The sequence below is a fragment of the Vicia villosa genome, linkage group LG7 (assembly GCF_029867415.1).
Source record: "Vicia villosa cultivar HV-30 ecotype Madison, WI linkage group LG7, Vvil1.0, whole genome shotgun sequence".
Taxonomy (NCBI): Eukaryota; Viridiplantae; Streptophyta; class Magnoliopsida; order Fabales; family Fabaceae; genus Vicia; species Vicia villosa.
Window position 1 is genome coordinate 49,386,969 of NC_081186.1, and position 20,585 is coordinate 49,407,553.

The 20,585-nt window shown below is 38.2% G+C and overlaps 1 protein-coding gene across 1 annotated transcript; it reads right to left on the reverse strand.

Annotated features, from left to right (window-relative positions):
- On the reverse strand, window positions 1–997 carry LOC131617201 (uncharacterized). Its single transcript, XM_058888543.1, has 2 exons — window positions 844–997; window positions 1–359 (listed from the first exon to the last, which is right to left on the reverse strand). The coding sequence occupies exons 1-2, from the start codon at window positions 935–937 to the stop codon at window positions 94–96; spliced, it is 360 nt and encodes a 119-aa protein (XP_058744526.1). The 5' UTR covers window positions 938–997; the 3' UTR covers window positions 1–93.
- Window positions 998–20,585: the final 19,588 nt, after the last annotated feature.

The following is a 20,585-nucleotide window of genomic DNA, read 5'->3' on the forward strand; positions in this document are numbered from 1 at the left end:
TTAAGAAAATTATTCCTCTTATTGTAGATCATACATGGAGTAAAAAAAACATTAGTACTTTTATTTTACATAGTACATTAATGTATCTGGTTTTCATGGATATACCCCTAACCCTTTTATTTTATTATATTGTTCTCCTTCTGGCTTAATTCCTATGTCAATTTCACCTCCATTTTGTTCACTCCCGCCTTGTGCGCCTTCTTCACCATTCTTTCCTATTGAGCCCGTTCCACATGAGCCAATTTCTACTTTTTTGCCTCCTTTACCACGCCTACGATTATTTGGAAAATCATGCCAAGTGGTCCATGGTTTTCTACAATCGAATCCAATTTTATTTTGGAATTCTTTTGTTTCACCAACTGCAAATCAACATAAATTACTTTCATTAAATATAATAAAGGATGCACAAATATTTTGACAGTTAAATATGTGAGGTGATGTCATTTTGATCTTGAATCTTCCTTATATAGTTAGTTTAGTACTTGAATGTGTTTTTCGTTGATCAGTTTATTCCATATAAGTGCATACAAAAATTTAAAGGATAATATCTTAATCCACTTTATAATACTGGATATATATTTCCGAAAGTATTTTTTATGTTTAATCCGGTTCGGGAGTCAGTTCTGACATCAAGTGATTCCAGTCCCCTCTCGATCGCAGTTGCGGAGATCGAACCGTGATTCTCTCAATCAAATTTAAAGTCAATCATCACTAAACCAACTAACGATTGGTAAAGCAGAGAATATTTTTAAAAATGTGCATTATATATAATGCGTGAGAAAACAAATGAAAAATTGTCATAATAATAAAGAGACATAAATTACACATTCAATTTATATTTACATTGTTTCTCATCTTTGGATGACTCAATTGCAACAACAAATATAATAACCATTGCACAAGAAAAGAAGACAGACATAAAAGACTTGGTTTCCATCCTTGATAAATTATGAGTATATATTATAGTTAACAATATACTAATATATAGTTATCATCGCGTGAAATATAAAAAAAAAATGAATTAAAAAATTTTATTAAATTATATTTTATCATTTGATTGAATGTGAAAATATTAGGTCGTCAACGTCTATTGAATTATTGAAAGGTTAAATTATCATTGGATTTTTTGTGACAATATTAGGTCGTCAACACATATTGAACTATTGAAAGGTTAAATATGAATATATTTTTCAAACAAGGTAAGAAGCTCTTTCACATAATGACAACTAAGTGATTAGGATATTTGATAATTTCTTTAAACTTAATTTTAATTCTAGATATTTGAATAAATATAATAGTCATTATAAAGAGACAAAAAATTTAAACTCTAAATTAACATTTACATTATTATGAATTTCTATTTTTAAATATCTAAATGAATTAACTCACAAGTAAATTCTCTTTTTTATAAATTTTTATGAACTCAATTAAACTCTATCAAACATTGTAACTTTATTATACTATTGAGTTCAGTTAGTGTAATATATTTGCTTGGCCTTAAATACAATATTTTGGTCAACATACTATTTGATTTTTGGTAAAATTATGTTTGTCTTGAAATAAGTTTTTTCAAATCAGTTTTAGAAAAAAATACAACTTCAGACTTGTTAATTATTGGATCAAAGAAATATTTGGACAGAAGATTTATGAGACATAGTGACACACTTTCACCATTCGTAGTTAAAACATGGTTTAAATATAGAGATATCAGGTTTATATTGCATTAGATTTTTGGGGACATTGTGCCTTACGCTTGTCTTGTCTATCTCGACCTAATTTTTATTTTTACACAAGCAAACTTCATTCATATCATTATTTAAACAGCAATGCTATTTGTACACTACGGACGGCACTGTTTAGATTTACCGTCCGTACATGAACAATATAATATTATATTAATATTTTTTTTTATTTCTTTAAAATATTATTTTTTTTTAAAAAAATTTATGTTTTTTAAAAAAATATTTGACAATACCCGTAGATTTACTTCCGAATTTACCTGCATTTCACATTACCTGCGGATTTACCTAAATTCATAGGTAAATTCGCAGGTATTGTCAAATTCGCAAGTAAATCCGCAGGTATTTTCAAATCCGTAAGTAAATTCACAAGTAAAATTCAAAGGTATTATCAAATTCGTAGGTAATCCGGAAATAAATCCGCAGATATTGTCAAATATTTTTTAAGAAAACATAAAAAATAATATTTTAAAAAAAACAAAAAAAAATATTAATATAATATTGCACTGTTCATGTACGGAAGGTGAATAGTACCGTCCGTACATGAACAGTGTCGTCCATACATACAGGGTAGGTGTACACTTTGGTGTACAGATAGCATTTTTCTTATTTAAACTTAATTTTTCTTTTAAAATCATATATTCGTATTTTTATAATATTTCACCAAATGATAATGTGATCAACAAGCATTTTTTTGTGTAAGTCCTGAACAATCCCATATGTGTCATTCCGGAATGAGTCAATCACCTAAATCCACGATTAATGTAACATATCTTAAATTTGTCTCGTCTTTCATATGTTTTACAGTATTATTTTGTGAGAAAATGGGTGATACACTGACAGTGTGTTATGAAGTTATCTCGGCCCAATATGATTAGAAAGAAATCTGTTTTGCTGAATGACTTTATATTAGATTAAGAGGGTGCAAGTATCAGTATTCTTATTATTATGTTTTAGTACAAACTTAGTTATGCTGGCCCATGGCCCATGTAGTGGTTATAACCCTACTATATATTATGTAATTTGTCTCTTTAATGAGTAAGAAGAAAAGTTGTTTTATTTTATTGTCCTTTAATGCATTCTTAGATCTAGGGTTTTCTAACACAAATCTATCATTGGTGCTTCCATTGATCCTACTCTTTCCTTCCATGGCTCCTCCAAAACCTACCAATCCTTCTTCTAAGGAAATTTTGGAAGAAGCTATCAACATCTCAACTCAACATCTCAACAATGCAATGGCTGAAACTCAAGAACAAATGGATGTTAGGTTTGCACAAATTTCAGAAACTATAGCACAACAAGTGGGTGAACTACATTCAAGGTTTGATAATGAAAAAGAGGTGGAAGATTCTAGGTTTGAATCTCTCATGGCTGCTCTAAAAAGTATTTCATTACAACCATCCCAACTTGCTGCTGCTGTAGCTGCACAACCAGCATCCTCTTCGGGTAAGGAAAAAAACTCCTCTAGTATTTCTTTTGGTTCTCCACCATTTACCCATGTTTTCACATCAGATCACACACCCACCAGATCCTCCACCACACCCATCCAAGTACCCAATCAGACTGCTGTATATACCCCCACCATTCTTACCACGAACCCCCCTTCACAATCACCCATTACGCACACCACACCCATACCGATTATGCTTACAGCACCGCCCCAACCACCCCCTTTTCCCCCCTACCCGCCATTTTTACACACTCAGCCAGTTTACCCTCCACAAACAGCCCCCTACCCATTTCCAAACCAAGACCCTTTTCATATTCCCCACCATAATATTCCTCCCTTGCCCCCTATGAGATCCCCAAAATTAGAATTACCTTTATTTGATGGTTCAAACCCCCTGGAATGGTTATTCCAAGCTGAGCAGTTTTTTGGATTTTATAATCTCCCACCAGAAAATCGTTTATCACTTACTTCCTTTTATATGAAAGGAGATGCGTTAGGATGGTTTAAGTGGATGTATCAAAATCGATTGTTGACAGATTGGCATTCATTCACTAGGGCTTTAGAATTAAGATTTGGTCCTTCTTCTTTTGAAAACCATCAGGCAGAATTATTTAAGTTAAAACAGAGTGGTTCTGTTATGGAATACCAAACCAAGTTTGAACAGCTTGGTAACAAGGTTGTTGGGCTGCCTGCCGAAGCTATTTTAAATTGCTTTATTTCTGGGCTTCAGATTGATATCCAAAACGAGTTGACTATTCATAAGCCTTCTTGTATTTCACAAGCCATCGGTTTGGCTAAATTAATTGAAGCTAAACTTAAAGAATCCAAAACCCGGTTTCCCAAACAGTTTCCTACACCTTATCAAAGAGCTAATTTCCCTAATCCAAACCAGTCACCCAACAAAACCATAAACAATCCTTTACCAGCAACGAGTTTTCCTCCAAAATCACCTCCACCCAACCAACCCAAAGTCCTTATACGAAAATTAACTCAAGCCCAACTTCAAGAACGACGCGCTCAAGGCCTTTGCTTTAATTGTGATGAAAAGTTCTTTACCGGCCACAAATGCTCAACAAGCAGATTTTTTATTCTAGTGGCAGATGATGAATTGAGTCCAGATTTACTAAATGTGGAAGAACAACCAGAAATGCATATGGAACCAGATTTTGGGGATACCTATTTTCAACTCTCTCCCCAAGCAGTCACGGGGCAGTTTTCACCCCAAACCCTCAAATTTAAAGGTTCGATAGCAGGTCTACAGGTTATGATTTTGGTGGATACCGGCAGTACCCACAATATTATGCAGCCTCGAATAGCTCAACACTTGAATCTCAAAACCACTCCTATCAATCAATTTTCAGTAATGGTTGGTAACGGTTCTCACTTACAATGTGAAGGAATATGTGATAATGTGGAGATCTTGCTACAACACAAACCTTTTACTCTACCTTTTTACTTGTTACCTATTGAAGGGGCAGATGTTGTCCTAGGCATGGCTTGGCTCAGGACTTTAGGCCCAATTCAAGCTGATTTTTCTATCCCATCCCTTACTTTCCAATACCTTAATAAACCCATTACCCTAACCGGCGACCCAAAACCCTTACCCACTCATACCTCTTTTCATCAACTCAAACAGCTTATCCACACTGATGCAATTGCATCATTTCACTTACTAATTATGAAACCTTCTAACCCACAAACTCCTACCCTAACTCCAAACCCCACAAACTCTGTTACACTGCCATCACAAATAACCCAACTGTTGACCAAATTTCAATCCATTTTTCAACTACCCACCGGCCTCCCCCCTAAACGAGTTCATGATCACCACATTAACCTTTTACCCAATACCCCTCCTATCAATGTTAAACCTTACCGCTACCCCCACTCAAAAAAAGATGCCATGACAATTTTAATTAAACAGATGCTTGAAGCTGGAACTATCATTCCTAGTACTAGCCCATTCTCTTCCCCTGTTTTACTTGTCAAAAAAAAGGATGGCACGTGGCGTTTCTGCGTTGATTACCGCGCATTAAATGCTGTTACTGTTAAGGACATATTTCCAATTCCAACTATCGATGAACTCTTAGATGAGTTAGGATCAGCTACTATTTTTACTAAGATAGATTTGTGTTCAGGATACCATCAGATCAGGGTTGCATCAAGGGATACACATAAAACAGCTTTTCGCACTTTTGATGGTCATTACAAATTCCTAGTGATGCCATTTGGGTTAACTAATGCTCCTTCTACATTCCAGTCAGCAATGAATGATCTATTACGGCCTTTCCTAAGGCGTTTTATCCTAGTGTTCTTTGATGACATTTTAATTTATAGTTCAAATTTTACTGAGCATGTTGAACATTTGCAGGTTGTTTTTGAGCTCCTAAAGAATCACTATTTTTTTTTGAAGTTATCTAAGTGTGTGTTTGCAGCCAAGCAGATAGATTTCCTAGGGCATGTCATTTCAGCGGATGGTGTTGCACCCGATTCAGAGAAAGTAAAAGCTATTCTAGAATGGCCAGTGCCACGTTCACTCTCGACACTCCGTGGTTTTCTTGGGCTCACCGGATTTTATCGTCGATTTGTCAAAAACTACGCCACACTCGCCGCTCCTCTCACCGATTTGTTACGTTCCACTAAGTTCACATGGAGTACAGAGGCGGACAGAGCCTTTACAAATCTCAAAAGAATAATGACCGACATGCCGGTCTTGGCTCTTCCTAATTTTACAAAAGATTTCCACATAGACACAGATGCTTCTGGAGTTGCAATTGGTGCTGTCTTGTCTCAGGAGGGTCATCCCATAGCCTTCTTCAGTAAAAAAATGTGCCCTCGTATGCAAGCATCCTCTGTGTATGTTCGTGAGATGTTTGCCATCACAGAATCTGTAAAAAAATGGCGTCAGTACCTTATAGGTCACAAGTTTCACATTTTCACAGATCAGAAGAGCCTACGTGATTTACTACTACAGCGAATCCAAACACCCGAACAACAGAGATGGACTGCAAAATTACAAGGTTTCGACTTTGAGATTTCGTACAAACCTGGAAGGACGAATCTGGTTGCGGATGCCCTAAGCAGAAAATATGAAAAAGAGGGTCCAACGTTTTTGGCTTTGTCTTCTCCCTTCCCAGATTTATTCATCACCCTGAAACAGTTTTACAAAAACGACACAGTTGGTCAGAACCTTCTTACCATGGCCTCCACAAACAATACTGGGTACTCAATATCACAGAACATGCTGTATTACAAGAACAGGGTCTTCATACCTGATCTGCAGAATCTTCGTACGAGCATCTTGCGAGAGTATCACCACACACCGGAAGGAGGTCATTCTGGCGTTAAAGCAACACTGGCACGGGTTCGTGCGTCCTTCTGTTGGCCAGGAATGTACCTTGCAGTTAAGAACATGGTTAAACACTGTCTAATTTGTCAACACAACAAGTATGACACACAAAAGAAAAAGGGTTTGTTACAGCCGCTGCCAGTACCAGAAAGAGTGTGGGAAGACATAACCATGGATTTTATCACAAACTTACCGAACTCAGAGGGTCACACGGTGATATGGGTCCTTTGCGATCGCCTGACTAAATTTGTGCACTTTATTCCTCTTCCTTCGCACTTCACTGCAAAAGATTTGGCAACTCGTTTTACTGTTGACATTTTCCGTCTGCATGGCACCCCCAGATCCATCATTTCTGACCGCGATCCACTATTTCTCAGCAAGTTCTGGAAACATTTCTTTAAACTCCACGGCACCCACCTGAAATATTCCACATCTTATCATCCGGAAACCGATGGTCAAACGGAGGTGGTAAATAGGTCATTAGAGACGTACCTGAGATGTTTGGCCGGTGACCACCCACGTAAATGGAACAAGTTTCTCCATCTCGCTGAATATTGGTACAATACTTCTTTTCATACCGCGATTCAAATGTCTCCATTCAAGGCCTTATACGGACGCGAACCACCTAAGCTGTTAGATTATGTCACCGGATCCGCCGAGGAAGAATCGTTAAACAACACCTTGCTCCAACAACAGGAAGTTCTGAATCAGTTAAAGGTTCATCTCACAAAAAGTAAAGTCACCATGGAAAAGCAGGTAAATGTAAAGAGAAGACCGTTTACCTTTGAAGAAGGAGATTTGGTACTGTTAAAACTTAAACCCTATCGGCAGTCGACCGTGGAGCGTCGTGGGTCTCAGAAGCTAGCTAAGCGTTTTTTTGGTCCATATCGCATCATCAAGAAGATTGGTAAGGTCGACTACATGTTGGATCTGCCGTCCTCATCTCGAATACACCCGGTTGTCCATGTCTCGCTGTTGAAACCGTACCATGACATTGAAGCTGCAACCACCGTTTTTGAACCCTTACCCCATACGGCCTCCGTCCCCTTTTCTCCAAGTGAAAGCGCCCTGTGCATCGAAAAAGAAACCCAGGCTCAGCGGCCAACACAAACCACAGAGTTAACAAATAAAGATAAGGATTTACAACTCGTTCAGAACTCTAGTATATTACCTCAACCTTCTTCTGCAGAAACTAGGTGTGTCTCCGCCATTGATGGTATTGGAGTATCTGGGTTACCAAATGAAACCAAAGATGATTCAAGTTATGAGGAGAATGAGAGAATAGACAAAGTCACGGACAGAAGGAAGTGTGGTGGATTTTCTGAAAAGAGTTTTGTGACTAAAGCTAAGTATGATGCTTCTCAAAAGGTACTTGTGAATGGAAGTACAACCCACGTGACCAGTCATAATGACCATGTGCTTTCCAACGTTCCAATACAGCGCATAAACAGCTGTAAACCACAGCACACTGCTCAAGACAAAACCCTATCACACGCCAACCAATCACAAACCACCCCCAAGATTTCCCCTTATCTCTGCAGTAATTTTGCACCGTCCAAAGTTACCTCTAACGTGGCCGTTTCCCTTCCAGATAATTCCAAGACTGCTTGTGGGCCGCCCACGTTTCCTATCACTGCCAACCAGCCCATTAAGCATACATCTGTTCCCATGAACCTTGTGGACAAGGTTCCTTATGGGCCCGGGAGTAGTGTTATGAAGTTATCTCGGCCAAATAGGATTAGAAAGAAATCTGTTTTGCTGAATGACTTTATATTAGATTAAGAGGGTGCAAGTATCAGTATTCTTATTATTATGTTTTAGTACAAACTTAGTTATGCTGGCCCATGGCCCATGTAGTGGTTATAACCCTACTATATATTATGTAATTTGTCTCTTTAATGAGTAAGAAGAAAAGTTGTTTTATTTTATTGTCCTTTAATGCATTCTTAGATCTAGGGTTTTCTAACCCAAATCTATCACAGTGTAAAATAATTTTACACTGTCAACCAATCACAACTATGTATCTAATTTCTCCACACTTTTATTTTTAAAAAAATTTAATGACATGGCATACTTCTTGTTTTCTATTGGATGACAGTGTAAAACTATTTTACACTGTCAGTGCATATCCATTAAACCCTTATTTTATTTTGAATAAATAAAAATGAGTATGTGTAAGGAAGTAAGTCAGAGGTCTTTGGGTTTTGGGTTGAAATCTCATTTTAGTAATTTTTTCTTTTTTCTTTTTATCTTGATTTTTATTTTACTTGCATTTTATTCAAAAAATACATTTTCGTTTCAATTTTCGTTTTTATATTTAAGTTTTTTTTTTACATTTTATGCACTTTTTAGCCTTTTCCTCATTTTCTCACTTTTAATTATTTTTATTTTTATTAAGTATTATCATGTTTTTTTTATTAGGATTATTATAGCTCTTATTACTATTAATTTTAGATTAAATTTATATTTTATTATTAGGTTAGAATCATATTAGACTTAATTTATATTATGGTTATTAAGATTACTTTTTTAAAATTAGGATTTTCTTTTTAGTAGTTATTATGATATGTTGATATTTTATGTTTGTTGATAATTAAGAAAAATCATGAAAGTCAAAAAATCCAAAAAGTTTAAAAAGATGAACGCGTTTTATCAGCAATTTACTAAAAAAATTTAAAATCATCAGTCCAATTCAAAATCTTCAAACCACACACAAATCTCCTATTAATTCAATTACACAGAATCACAATCTCCCAATTACACCTAAATCAGATTCAAAACATCATTACAATTAACAATCAATCATTTTCTTTCCAAAATTCCTAATTTGCATTGAATTCTATATTGACTGGGTCAAGATTCGATCCAATCTACTTTCGGCCCACTTAACCTTGGGGTCCAAACCATTCCATGGCCCACAAGGAGCAAACAGGTGCTCGTCCACACAGTGCCCGGCACAAGCGCTCCCCGCGAGCTATCTGGTGCCCGGCGCACACGCTTCCCGCGAGCACCTACTTTACCGAGGACCCTTCTCCTCGTAGGGTTCCTTCACATCCAACCTCCCGAATAATGCGGAGTCCACGTGGTTCCTAAGAGACCGCGTCTCCCTTAAACTTCGGAGTGGTTGACCAGGACAGAGAGCACTCACGCATCTCCGATATTTCCGCCTAGGAAACTTGGCAGTCTTCTATTTGGGCCTGGAAATCCAACCCAATAGCAAGATCATGGTCCAGCGCTGGGGGCTATAAATACCCTCTTTCACTAGAGGGTCAGGTATTCATTTTCTTCTAACCTTTAGCTTGTACTTACACTCCTTTGCTCGTCTTCTTACTTTGGCATCGGAGTACCTTGCAGGTACACCCCCTCCTTCACTTCTCAAAGATCCAACTCCGAGTAGGCCTTGACGATCCTTCTGATTATGTACGATCAGTGGCGCCGTCTGTGGGAAACAAGCTTCCCCTTCACTTCTCAAAGATCCAACCCCGAGCAGGCCTTGACGATCCTTCTAATCAGGTACGATTAGTGGCGCCGGTCACAAAATTTCGTGAAACAATAAAACATTTTAAGCAAACAGAAGAAAGTCGAAACGCGAACAAGAATTGCAAAACAGGAACATAATTAAAACCCGGCCAAATTGGCCGGTGATATCCAAATATTACAAAAATAGAAGGGCACGCAGGCCCCCAAAATCCAGAAATAAAAAACAAAATGGCAAGCAGGCCAAGAAAACACGGGCACGCAGATCCAAAATATCAAAGACAAAAAGATCACTCATCCTCGTCAGGAGTGCCAGGGACCAGCTGCCCATCTGTCATACCCCAAAATTTACCTCCCACACTTTGCTCATAACAAAAGCAAGGTTCAAATCTTAAGGCATGGCTCATTCACATAATCCAGATAATTCACAGTCAACTGATCCAAATTGAAAGGTCAATCACAATCAAGGCATGATTCAAACCATAATCATTGGGCAAACATCAAGTATGGGGTGCATAACCATCATTTGATCAAGAATTGATCATGATTCCATTAATAGAAACTCAGAGATGAACAAACATGAAAAGGTTCAAATTAGGGTTTCTTAGGAGAAAGTCAACCCAACTTTGACTGGGCATAACTTTCAAACCATAGATCATAAGCGCCCTGTCTCCGCTGAGCACTGGGGCATGGGGTGTCAAACCCATAAGGCGAAAAATTCAAAGACTAAAGGTGTGGAGAACCCCCAAAGGTTAAAGGCGTGGAGTATTTCTAAAAAAAAAAATCAAACTGGGGCAAGACACACAACAAAAGGAAAAGGCGTTCTCGCACTTTACAACTTCGAACAAATATTTCTCCTAACTACGATCATCAAAGTTCAAAAACATGTATCGGGGAATCGCGCTAGCATCACACCCCACCTTATCAAACAAACCTACAACTCCAGCGAGCTATATACGCTTTGGTTATTAACAACCTATCATTAGGGCATCATGCAAATACATAAATCATGCATTGCATACATGGGTTGATACATTACACCATACCTTTTCGGGTAGTCTTCTTTAAGACAAATCTCACGGTCCTTTCTAGGAGCCTCCTCAAACAGTCTTATTCAAGACGAATGATCACCATTTCCAAAAAAACCTTTTTAAGTAGTCCTCTTCAGGACATTCTTTCTTTAAGCACCTTTTCAGGTAATCTTTTAAGACGTTTCTTTTTCCAAGCACCTTTTGAGGTAGTCTTCTTCAAGACATTTTCGTCTAAGCACCTTTTTAGGTAGTCTTCTTCGAGACATTCTTGTCCTAAGTACCTTTTCAGGTAGTCCTCTTCAGGAAATTTTAAGTACCTTTTTAGGTAGTCTTCTTCAAGACAATTTGTCTTCCTTTTTTCAAGTGGTCTACTTTAAGACATTCTACGAACCTTTTTAGGTAGTCTCTTTAGACATCTTTCAATCTCTTCAGGTGGTCTTCTTTAAGACACTCTACGAACCTTTGTAGGCAGTCTTCTTTAAGACAAATTTCAACCCTTGCTAAGAACCTTTTCAGGTAGTCGTCTTTAAAGACATTCTCCATTCCTTGCTAAGAACTTTTTCAGGTGGTCTTTTTTTAAGACAAATTTCTATCTACTCTAAGAACCTTTTCAGGTAGTCTTCTCTAAGACAAATGTTCACATCCATTCCAAAAACAAAAAAAAACCTTTTCAGGTAATCTTACAGAAGACATTACTTCGTTCCACTCATTACGTCAACCAAACATACACATATGCATAAGCATTATCCATATACATAAACATTACAAAGCCAGCATAAGCATAGTAAGGGTATAGGTGCAAGCATGGAGTAAACAAGCTCAATGGGTTTAAGGAGATAAAATCTCAGGATTGCATCATCATTAGCATACATACATACGCATTAGCATACGCATATCATCTAGTGCATTTACACATCACAAAAAGCCCAATTTCTATTGGCAGTCCAAACCATCATTAAACCCAGTTCCCGTCTGGTAATCAGTTCCCGTCTCACTGTTACATCAAAATTCAAATCATACTACAAAAGCCTAGTTTCCAACCCTCATGTTGTGATTGGTGTATTTTCTCCGACCCTCGAGTCGTGAGTCTCCGAACAGGTGAATCTTTTCCATGCAGGTAAGTTTGCTAGAACTATAGCAGGCGATCACTCTTATGCAGGTACGCTTGTCAGAACTATGGCAGGTAATTCCTTTGGTGCAGGTGAATTGTCCGAACTAGGACAGATGATCCTAGTGGTGCAGGTGAACTTGCTAGAACTATAGCAAGCAATCCTATTGGGGTCCAAACTGCGATGTAACTTGCCAGAACTATGGTAAGTGAGAGGTACAAACTGCGACGTAGCTTGCCAGAACTATGGTAAGTGAGAAGTTCACAAACTGAGAGTAGCTTGCCAGAACTATGGTAAGTGAGAGGTTCACAAACTGCGAGTAGCTTACCAGCACTATGGTAAGTGAGAAGTTCACAAACTGCGACGTAGCTTGCCAGAACTATGGTAAGTGAGAAGTTCACAAACTGAGAGTAGCTTGCCAGAACTATGGTAAGTGAGAAGTTCACAAACTGCGACGTAGCTTGCCAGAACTATGGTAAGTGAGAAGTTCACAAACTGAGAGTAGCTTGCCAGAACTATGGTAAGTGAGAGGTTCACAAACTGCGAGTAGCTTACCAGCACTATGGTAAGTGAGAAGTTCACAAACTGCGAGTAGCTTACCAGCACTATGGTAAGTGAGAAGTTCACAAACTGCGAGTAACTTGACAGAACTATGGTAAGTGAGAAGTTCACAAACTGCGAGTAGCTTACCAGCACTATGGTAAGTGAGAAGTTCACAAACTGCGAGTATCTTACCAGCACTATGGTAAGTGAGAGGTTCACAAAATGCGAGTAGCTTACCAGCACTATGGTAAGTGAGGGGTCCACAAACTACGGAGGCTTGCTGGCCATAGCAAGCCGATTACACAACCAACAAAGGTCCTCGCTATGTAAGACTCAGGCTTTAGCAGGACATTTCTCTTCATCCATACTCAAATTCAAGGCAAATTTAAGGGTCTTCCAGTATTTAATAACTCTTCGATCGGAACGACGCGAGGTCTACACACTCTCTTGTCACCCAATCCAAGGTAATTAAATAGGGGCAGCTGTCATACCCCAAAATTTACCTCCCACACTTTGCTCATAACAAAAGCAAGGTTCAAATCTTAAGGCATGGCTCATTCACATAATCCAGATAATTCACAGTCAACTGATCCAAATTGAAAGGTCAATCACAATCAAGGCATGATTCAAACCATAATCATTGGGCAAACATCAAGTATGGGGTGCATAACCATCATTTGATCAAGAATTGATCATGATTCCATTAATAGAAACTCAGAGATGAACAAACATGAAAAGGTTCAAATTAGGGTTTCTTAGGAGAAAGTCAACCCAACTTTGACTGGGCATAACTTTCACATGGAACATCAGAAATTCCCCACTCAAAGCCTATTTTGAAGGAAATTGAATTCTCTACAACTTTGTGTCTCACAAGCCAAGGCTAGAAATGCTTCATTTAAGAGATACAAAGCAAAAGATTACAGGTCATTTTCAGGCATCCTTCAAAAGCAGTTTTTTCCCAAAGAGAATATGATCAAGATAAGAGTTTCAAATGAAAAATATGTTCCAAAGTGGCTTATAGAGGACCTCTTGAGGTTTCTAAAAAGTATTAGAACTCCTTCATAGCTCAAATATTGAAGGAGATATGCTTGATCAAAGTTAGGAAAATTTTAGGGACCAAATATGAAAAAGGAGGGTTCAAATGGAGAAACTTTGCAAAAGGGCCCATAGTATTTTCATACAAACTTGGTCCACAAGCTATTAGCATGCCCAAAAAACCACTTGCCACGAAAATTGACATTATATTTGAATTAATGTATTTTTTTATTTCATTTTTATGATTTAATAAAGACTAAAAATCAAATATTTTGTTAAAATTATAGTTTGTTTGATTTCCAATCAGAATTAATGATCAAATATAATATAATTTCGTGCATAGTGATTGGAGAAGGAAATTAATACAGATTGGGCCAAATATAGTAGCTTAGAATTCAAGAAATCAAATCAATTTCTCAAACATGGAAAGATTTGATTCAAATGCTTTTTGATTCTTTTCTTGACCTAATTCTATTCTCCTATAAATATACAACATAAGCCAGTGGACTAGGGGACGAAATTCTGAGAGAGGAGACACTTGCAAGAACCAAGAAAATCACCCAAGAACTTGAATTCGGTTTTGGCAAATTAGGAGGTTTCAACAAGAACTAACGGTTGCAAAAGCTTTACTGAAGGATTTGGAACGCGTCTGGATCGGTACACTACAACAACACCCCCAGAATAGCCTCCCCTAAGCCAAGGTAAGCCGCTCCCAACTTTGGTTCGATTGCCACAATTTACGCATCCATGTGCTAATTGGTTCATGTTTTATGAATGGTGTGATGTTTGTGAATGTTTTTGTATGTTTAATTGAATTTCTGGGCATTATATGGTGAGCTGCCATTGTTGGCCGAGCGAGGTTTTAGGGTTCATGAATTGGGGCTTTCTCCTAGATCTAAAATTAGGTCTAATTAATGGCGTGACCAGGCTCGCGTGACCAAGACGAATTGATTGGGGATGGTGCGAAATATTTATGCGTGCGTATATGCTAATCGCTATTTTGCAGGTAAGCTTGCTACGAATGAAATCGTAGCAAATCCGTGGCTAAGTTTGCAGGGTTCCTCAGGTAATATTGGGGAAGATGATGTGTTGTCGTGCCCTGATTCGCTCATTTGAATTTCGCGCGTTCGGTTCCTTTTGTTTTCACGTTTTCATACATAATCCAATGAGCGTGAATTGTATACACGCGCGTTGCGTGGTTGGAGTGGTAAGGAAGCGTTTGTGTGAGCGTGGGGGTGGGGGTTCGAATCCTTGCTCCCACATATTATTTTTCTAGAATTTTCAACTAATGATCCTGCGCGCCTAGTCTCCTATGGCTCACCATGCGCCCTCCAGATCTCACCCTTGAATCCCACTAACCTCAGATCTGACGCCCCTGGATTGAGTCCCCATACCATATGCTCTATTAACAACTACACTGAATCATAATCTCAATAAAACCTAATTTCCTTTAATTATTTTGTTTAGTCTAATTAAAATATTTATTTTAATATATGTTAATTATTTTTTTATAGAATAAATATATGATAATTACATTAAAATTTTAATTTGTTATTCGCGCCGATTAAATCGATTGATCGCTGTGGTTAACAATATTTTTTAATTAAAATACCATTTAAGTCAAAATAAAAATCAAACCAAATTCGATTAAATGGCTGCAATCATCTTATTGATTGTGGTGATTAATCTTGCCTCATTATTTAATTTAATTTGTTATTATCTGTAGTCGTGCTAATCGATTATGAGAGGTAACAATATAAAACGCGAAATTTATGAAATAATAAAATACAATAAGTGGTTATTAGTGATAATCGAATCGATCGATTTGAATTGGTAACAATACAAACCCTTAATCTTTTAACTATGGTGATCAAACCTATTGATCATTGCGGTTAATTGTGCCAAATCAAGGTTGTACGCCCTAAACCCTAATAATTCTAAAATCCATTCAAACTACAAAGAACAATCAAACTGCGATAGGCTAACCAAAAAGCCTCTAACAAACACACCTTCAATTAAGTGCAACTCTAAGGGGCGTACAACCCTTCCCGAACTACGTTGACTCTGATTCTCCATAAGGAGATACGTAGGCACTTGGCAACAAGGCGAGTCCCCTTCCTCAAAATCTCAATTTTCCCCCTGTTCAATTCCTTAGCCATAAACCTTTATCTTTAAAATGTTAGCCTTTAGGAAAGGGTTGAGGGTGCCTAACACCTTCCCTCGACCTGAATATAGTATCTTACCCTGATCTCTATACTGCGTAGGGTTTCCTATTCGCCCTTCAGAATAGGTGGCGACTCTAAATCTTTAATTTTTAGGGCAGGTTGCTACAGCTGGCGACTCTGCTGGGGATAACTTAATGGTGAATTACTATGCTCCTATAGGTTTTAGGTTTTGGCAGGGTTTAGGTTTTTGGCAGACTTCTTTTAGGGTTTGGCTAATTTGCCAAAATTAGGTTTTATTTATATTTAAATATTTAAAGTTTTTACTTTATTTATTTATTTATTTATAATTTCATCTTTTACATCAATTAAATAAATACCTGTTTATAAAAAAAAAAGTATATGTTTATTTAAATATTTGCCGCGTATTGTATTTTTTTAAATCGCAAGCGGCTGGAGTTCGAGGTTAGTTTTAAATATTTAAATTTTATTTATTTATTTATCTTCCTTTGCAATTTCATTACTGCAGTTTAATTAAATATTTATTTAAATGAATATTTTTTGCTATTTTTCTATTATATCTGTTGGGTTATTATACATTGTTGTTAAACCCTAAGTGTGGGAGTTAACCTTGAGATCAATAGGGGAGTATGAATCTCCTACGAGTCTCATTGATAACTCCACTCGGAGTGGGTTGGGTATTTGGAAAGGTCCGAAACGAAGCTTGACTTTGTGGAGGGCTGGACTGGATACTTAGCTGATCTCTCCGAGAACCTACCCCTAAAACTCGAACCTCATGGATAAAATGAGTTGTTCTAAAATCCAAAGAGACAAAAAGTCTCGGAGGCTACGAACGACCCCATGAGACCTTCTAGAACACTCCCAAAAAAGGGTAGGCTCCCTAGAGCCGCTACGTCGGACCTATGAACCTAAGATTTTTGTGTTTATGTGCTTATTATTGTTTGCAACATATACACTTCGAATATCTATGCGTTACAATTTTGCAGGTATCCCTAAGTGGTCCCTAGCCTGTAGGGACTCAAATTTCTAAAGACCATGTCTTTCCCACGGAAGACATCACCATCTATGCATCCCCTAGCCTGTGGGGATTCTATTTTTATATCCTTGTATTCTTACAATTACGCGTCCTTCCCACGAAGGACATTTCCATTAACGCACGTCAATTGGCCTCTCGATGGCCATGCGATCTAGTGATTGTCTCGAACGGTCACCCCGTGCTTGCTACTACGTACTCCCTAGCATACAGGGATTTTCTGTTACATCCACGTGTTTCCACAATGACGCGTCCTTCCCCGAAGGACAACTTCACTAGCATGCGTTCGATTGGCCTCTCGATGGCTATGAAATCTAGTGACTGCCCTGAACGGTCACTCCATGCTTATTCCCGCGCACCCTCTAACTTGTAGAGTTTGGATCTCCATTTAATCATCACATCCCTAGCCTGTAGGGATTTTTCTTCGTCCATATCATCCTTAGATAGGTTGTGTTCCGCATAGAGAACCTTCCCACGAGGGACAAATTCATTGGTACACGTTGATTGGCCTCTCGATGGCCATGAGATTGAGTGACTGTCTTGAACAGTCACTAGCCTCTATCTTCTGCATACTCTCGAATCCAAGGGATTTCCCTTAGCGTGTCATAACATTTACCCTGTAAAGATTCCAAGAGGGTCTAATGTCGCCTCTAAGGCTATCCCTAGGATCATATGTTACACGTCTGCATACACGGAGTTACAAAACAAGGAGTCTCTCGCTTACGCGTGCATTGGCATTTTCATGCATTCATGCATTCTCATTTGCATTTCTATCTTCGCCCGCATCCATACCAACCGTGCTAGCCGGTTTCCCGAAACTCCCAAAAAAATCAAAGAAAAAAAACTATGGAGAAAGGAGAATAAAAGATCTGGGTCTTGCTAAAAAAAAAAGGGGATGTCTTCCACTATGCCAACCACGTGTCCATGCCTTGTCATAACAGGATTATGAATACAATAAAGGTTTTCATCGAGCAAGGATCAGTTCAACAAAGAGTTCCCTCATAGATACACTCAAGATGTATCTAGTCATAAAGGGGTTCATCTTAGAACATATCAAACTTTCAAGGACGCTTTACGATAACCTGGGGCAAGGGTCAGTCCAACTGGGGCAATACCCTGAGCAGAAATGCATGACTACAATGGAGGGAATGCGACATATGTCAGCCCCACACCAAAGGAAAAAAGGGTCATAGGTGATACTGTCCTCAGGAGACGCAAAAGAGGTTCAGTCAAAGGAAACTCATGAAGTTCCGATACGACGAAAACCCACCGCTAACAATTTATTCCCGCCAGGTTTGACATGTCCAAAGAAAATTCGAGGTTGCCCTCACTTATACAAGTTTAAGAATCTAAGGAGTGAAACAAGGTCAGTGGATCTACAAAGGAGATTATCCCTAGGATCGATAGGTGTTTACCGTGCTCACAATTTCAACTCTACAATCGCTAAGTGTCGCTCAGGATAAAAGTTGTACCTTCGGATTAGCAATTCTAATGGGATGACCATGCAGGTTTTGGAATCAATTCATTCATTTCATTCACTCACTACTATGACTTTCCAGTCACACACTCCTATTTTTAGGGTTATTAACAAACTTGAGGGAGAATGACGAATACAAATGACTAAGTCCAGCTAAACGTATGCTTTCAAGGTAAGACCAAGCCGAGGATGTACAGGCATTGTTTCAAATCCCAAACAGTGGAGCTATAAGGATGTTAATCTCTCGTTACCCCCTCGAGCCAGGAGTTGGAGTTTGTTTCTACTTTTCAAATAAACCTTGATTTTAAACCAGGGGCAGGATAGATTTCGATTAATTCAATGGTGTATTTTGGTTGTCAAGAGAATCAATCCATCCAAGCAAGGATTCAAGCAAAGTTCAAGCATATCTTCTTCCTCGCATTCATCCAAGATGGAGGAAGCAATGGAGATAACATTGACAACAATATTCTTCCTCAAAACATCATTCAAGATCGAGGAAGTATCAAAGTCGAAGCTTACAAATCAAATCAACATGACGGTCACAACAGTCAAAATATCCAAGGATCAATATTTCCAAAGGAGCATTCAAAAGAAAAACGCCCGCTAAGTCAAAATGGAAATTTCCACGAAAGAAAACAAAACGACTTAGGCAAAATTTGGGCATCCCGATGGATCAAATTCAAAGGAGTTGGTTCATGCAAAAAACAAGGGATAAAAACAAAGGCGAAATACAAAGGATAATCTTGTGACTACCACAGCTTCTCATAAACGCTTGGATCTTTACAACATTTTTCAGTGCTTGGATCTCTACTAAGGCCTCCGCGCAACATCAAAACTGATTCTCTTACAAACAAAGCACATCCATTGGATTAGTAGAATTTTTAGGATCTGGAGAACATCAAGGAGAAAGGGGTGGGATAAATAAAATTTTGAGCCTTATATCCATTGTTTCTTAAAACATGAACCAGGCCAAGTTACAACATTTAAAAGTCCTAATTGAGGCAAGGTTAACCATGAAAGCATGTTAAGCAGGATTTGTTATACTGACTCCTAAAATTTGTTAAACACTACGCTTCTTCAAGCATTCATTTTTTAATCATCCACTCCTTCGATTTCAAAACTTGCATTTGCATTACATTGAAGTTACTTCTCAAAAGGTACAACACCGTCTACGGATATACACTTAGCACAAAGGTGATCATTTCTGATAAAGACTCTTGAATGGGGAAACCACGTCTAGAGGGTTTTCCTAAACAGAGACATACAACCAAACATCCTATTAACTAGGGGCATTCTTCCTAAGGTTCAATTGACTTGGGTTAAATCTCGAAGCAATCTCAATCAGGGGCATGTCAAACATAGGAGAAATTTGTAAGGATAGAACACCATGGATGACCCTCCATATCCTGGAAATCAAGGGTATACCCTTCAATCTAAACGTCAAAGCATATGACAAGGTTATTTCCCGGGGCACTTCCTTCATAACTTGGAGATCATAAGCGCCCTGTCTCCGCTGAGCACTGGGGCATGGGGTGTCAAACCCATAAGGCGAAAAATTCAAAGACTAAAGGTGTGGAGAACCCCCAAAGGTTAAAGGCGTGGAGTATTTCTAAAAAAAAAAATCAAACTGGGGCAAGACACACAACAAAAGGAAAAGGCGTTCTCGCACTTTACAACTTCGAACAAATATTTCTCCTAACTACGATCATCAAAGTTCAAAAACATGTATCGGGGAATCGCGCTAGCATCACACCCCACCTTATCAAACAAACCTACAACTCCAGCGAGCTATATACGCTTTGGTTATTAACAACCTATCATTAGGGCATCATGCAAATACATAAATCATGCATTGCATACATGGGTTGATACATTACACCATACCTTTTCGGGTAGTCTTCTTTAAGACAAATCTCACGGTCCTTTCTAGGAGCCTCCTCAAACAGTCTTATTCAAGACGAATGATCACCATTTCCAAAAAACCTTTTTAAGTAGTCCTCTTCAGGACATTCTTTCTTTAAGCACCTTTTCAGGTAATCTTTTAAGACGTTTCTTTTTCCAAGCACCTTTTGAGGTAGTCTTCTTCAAGACATTTTCGTCTAAGCACCTTTTTAGGTAGTCTTCTTCGAGACATTCTTGTCCTAAGTACCTTTTCAGGT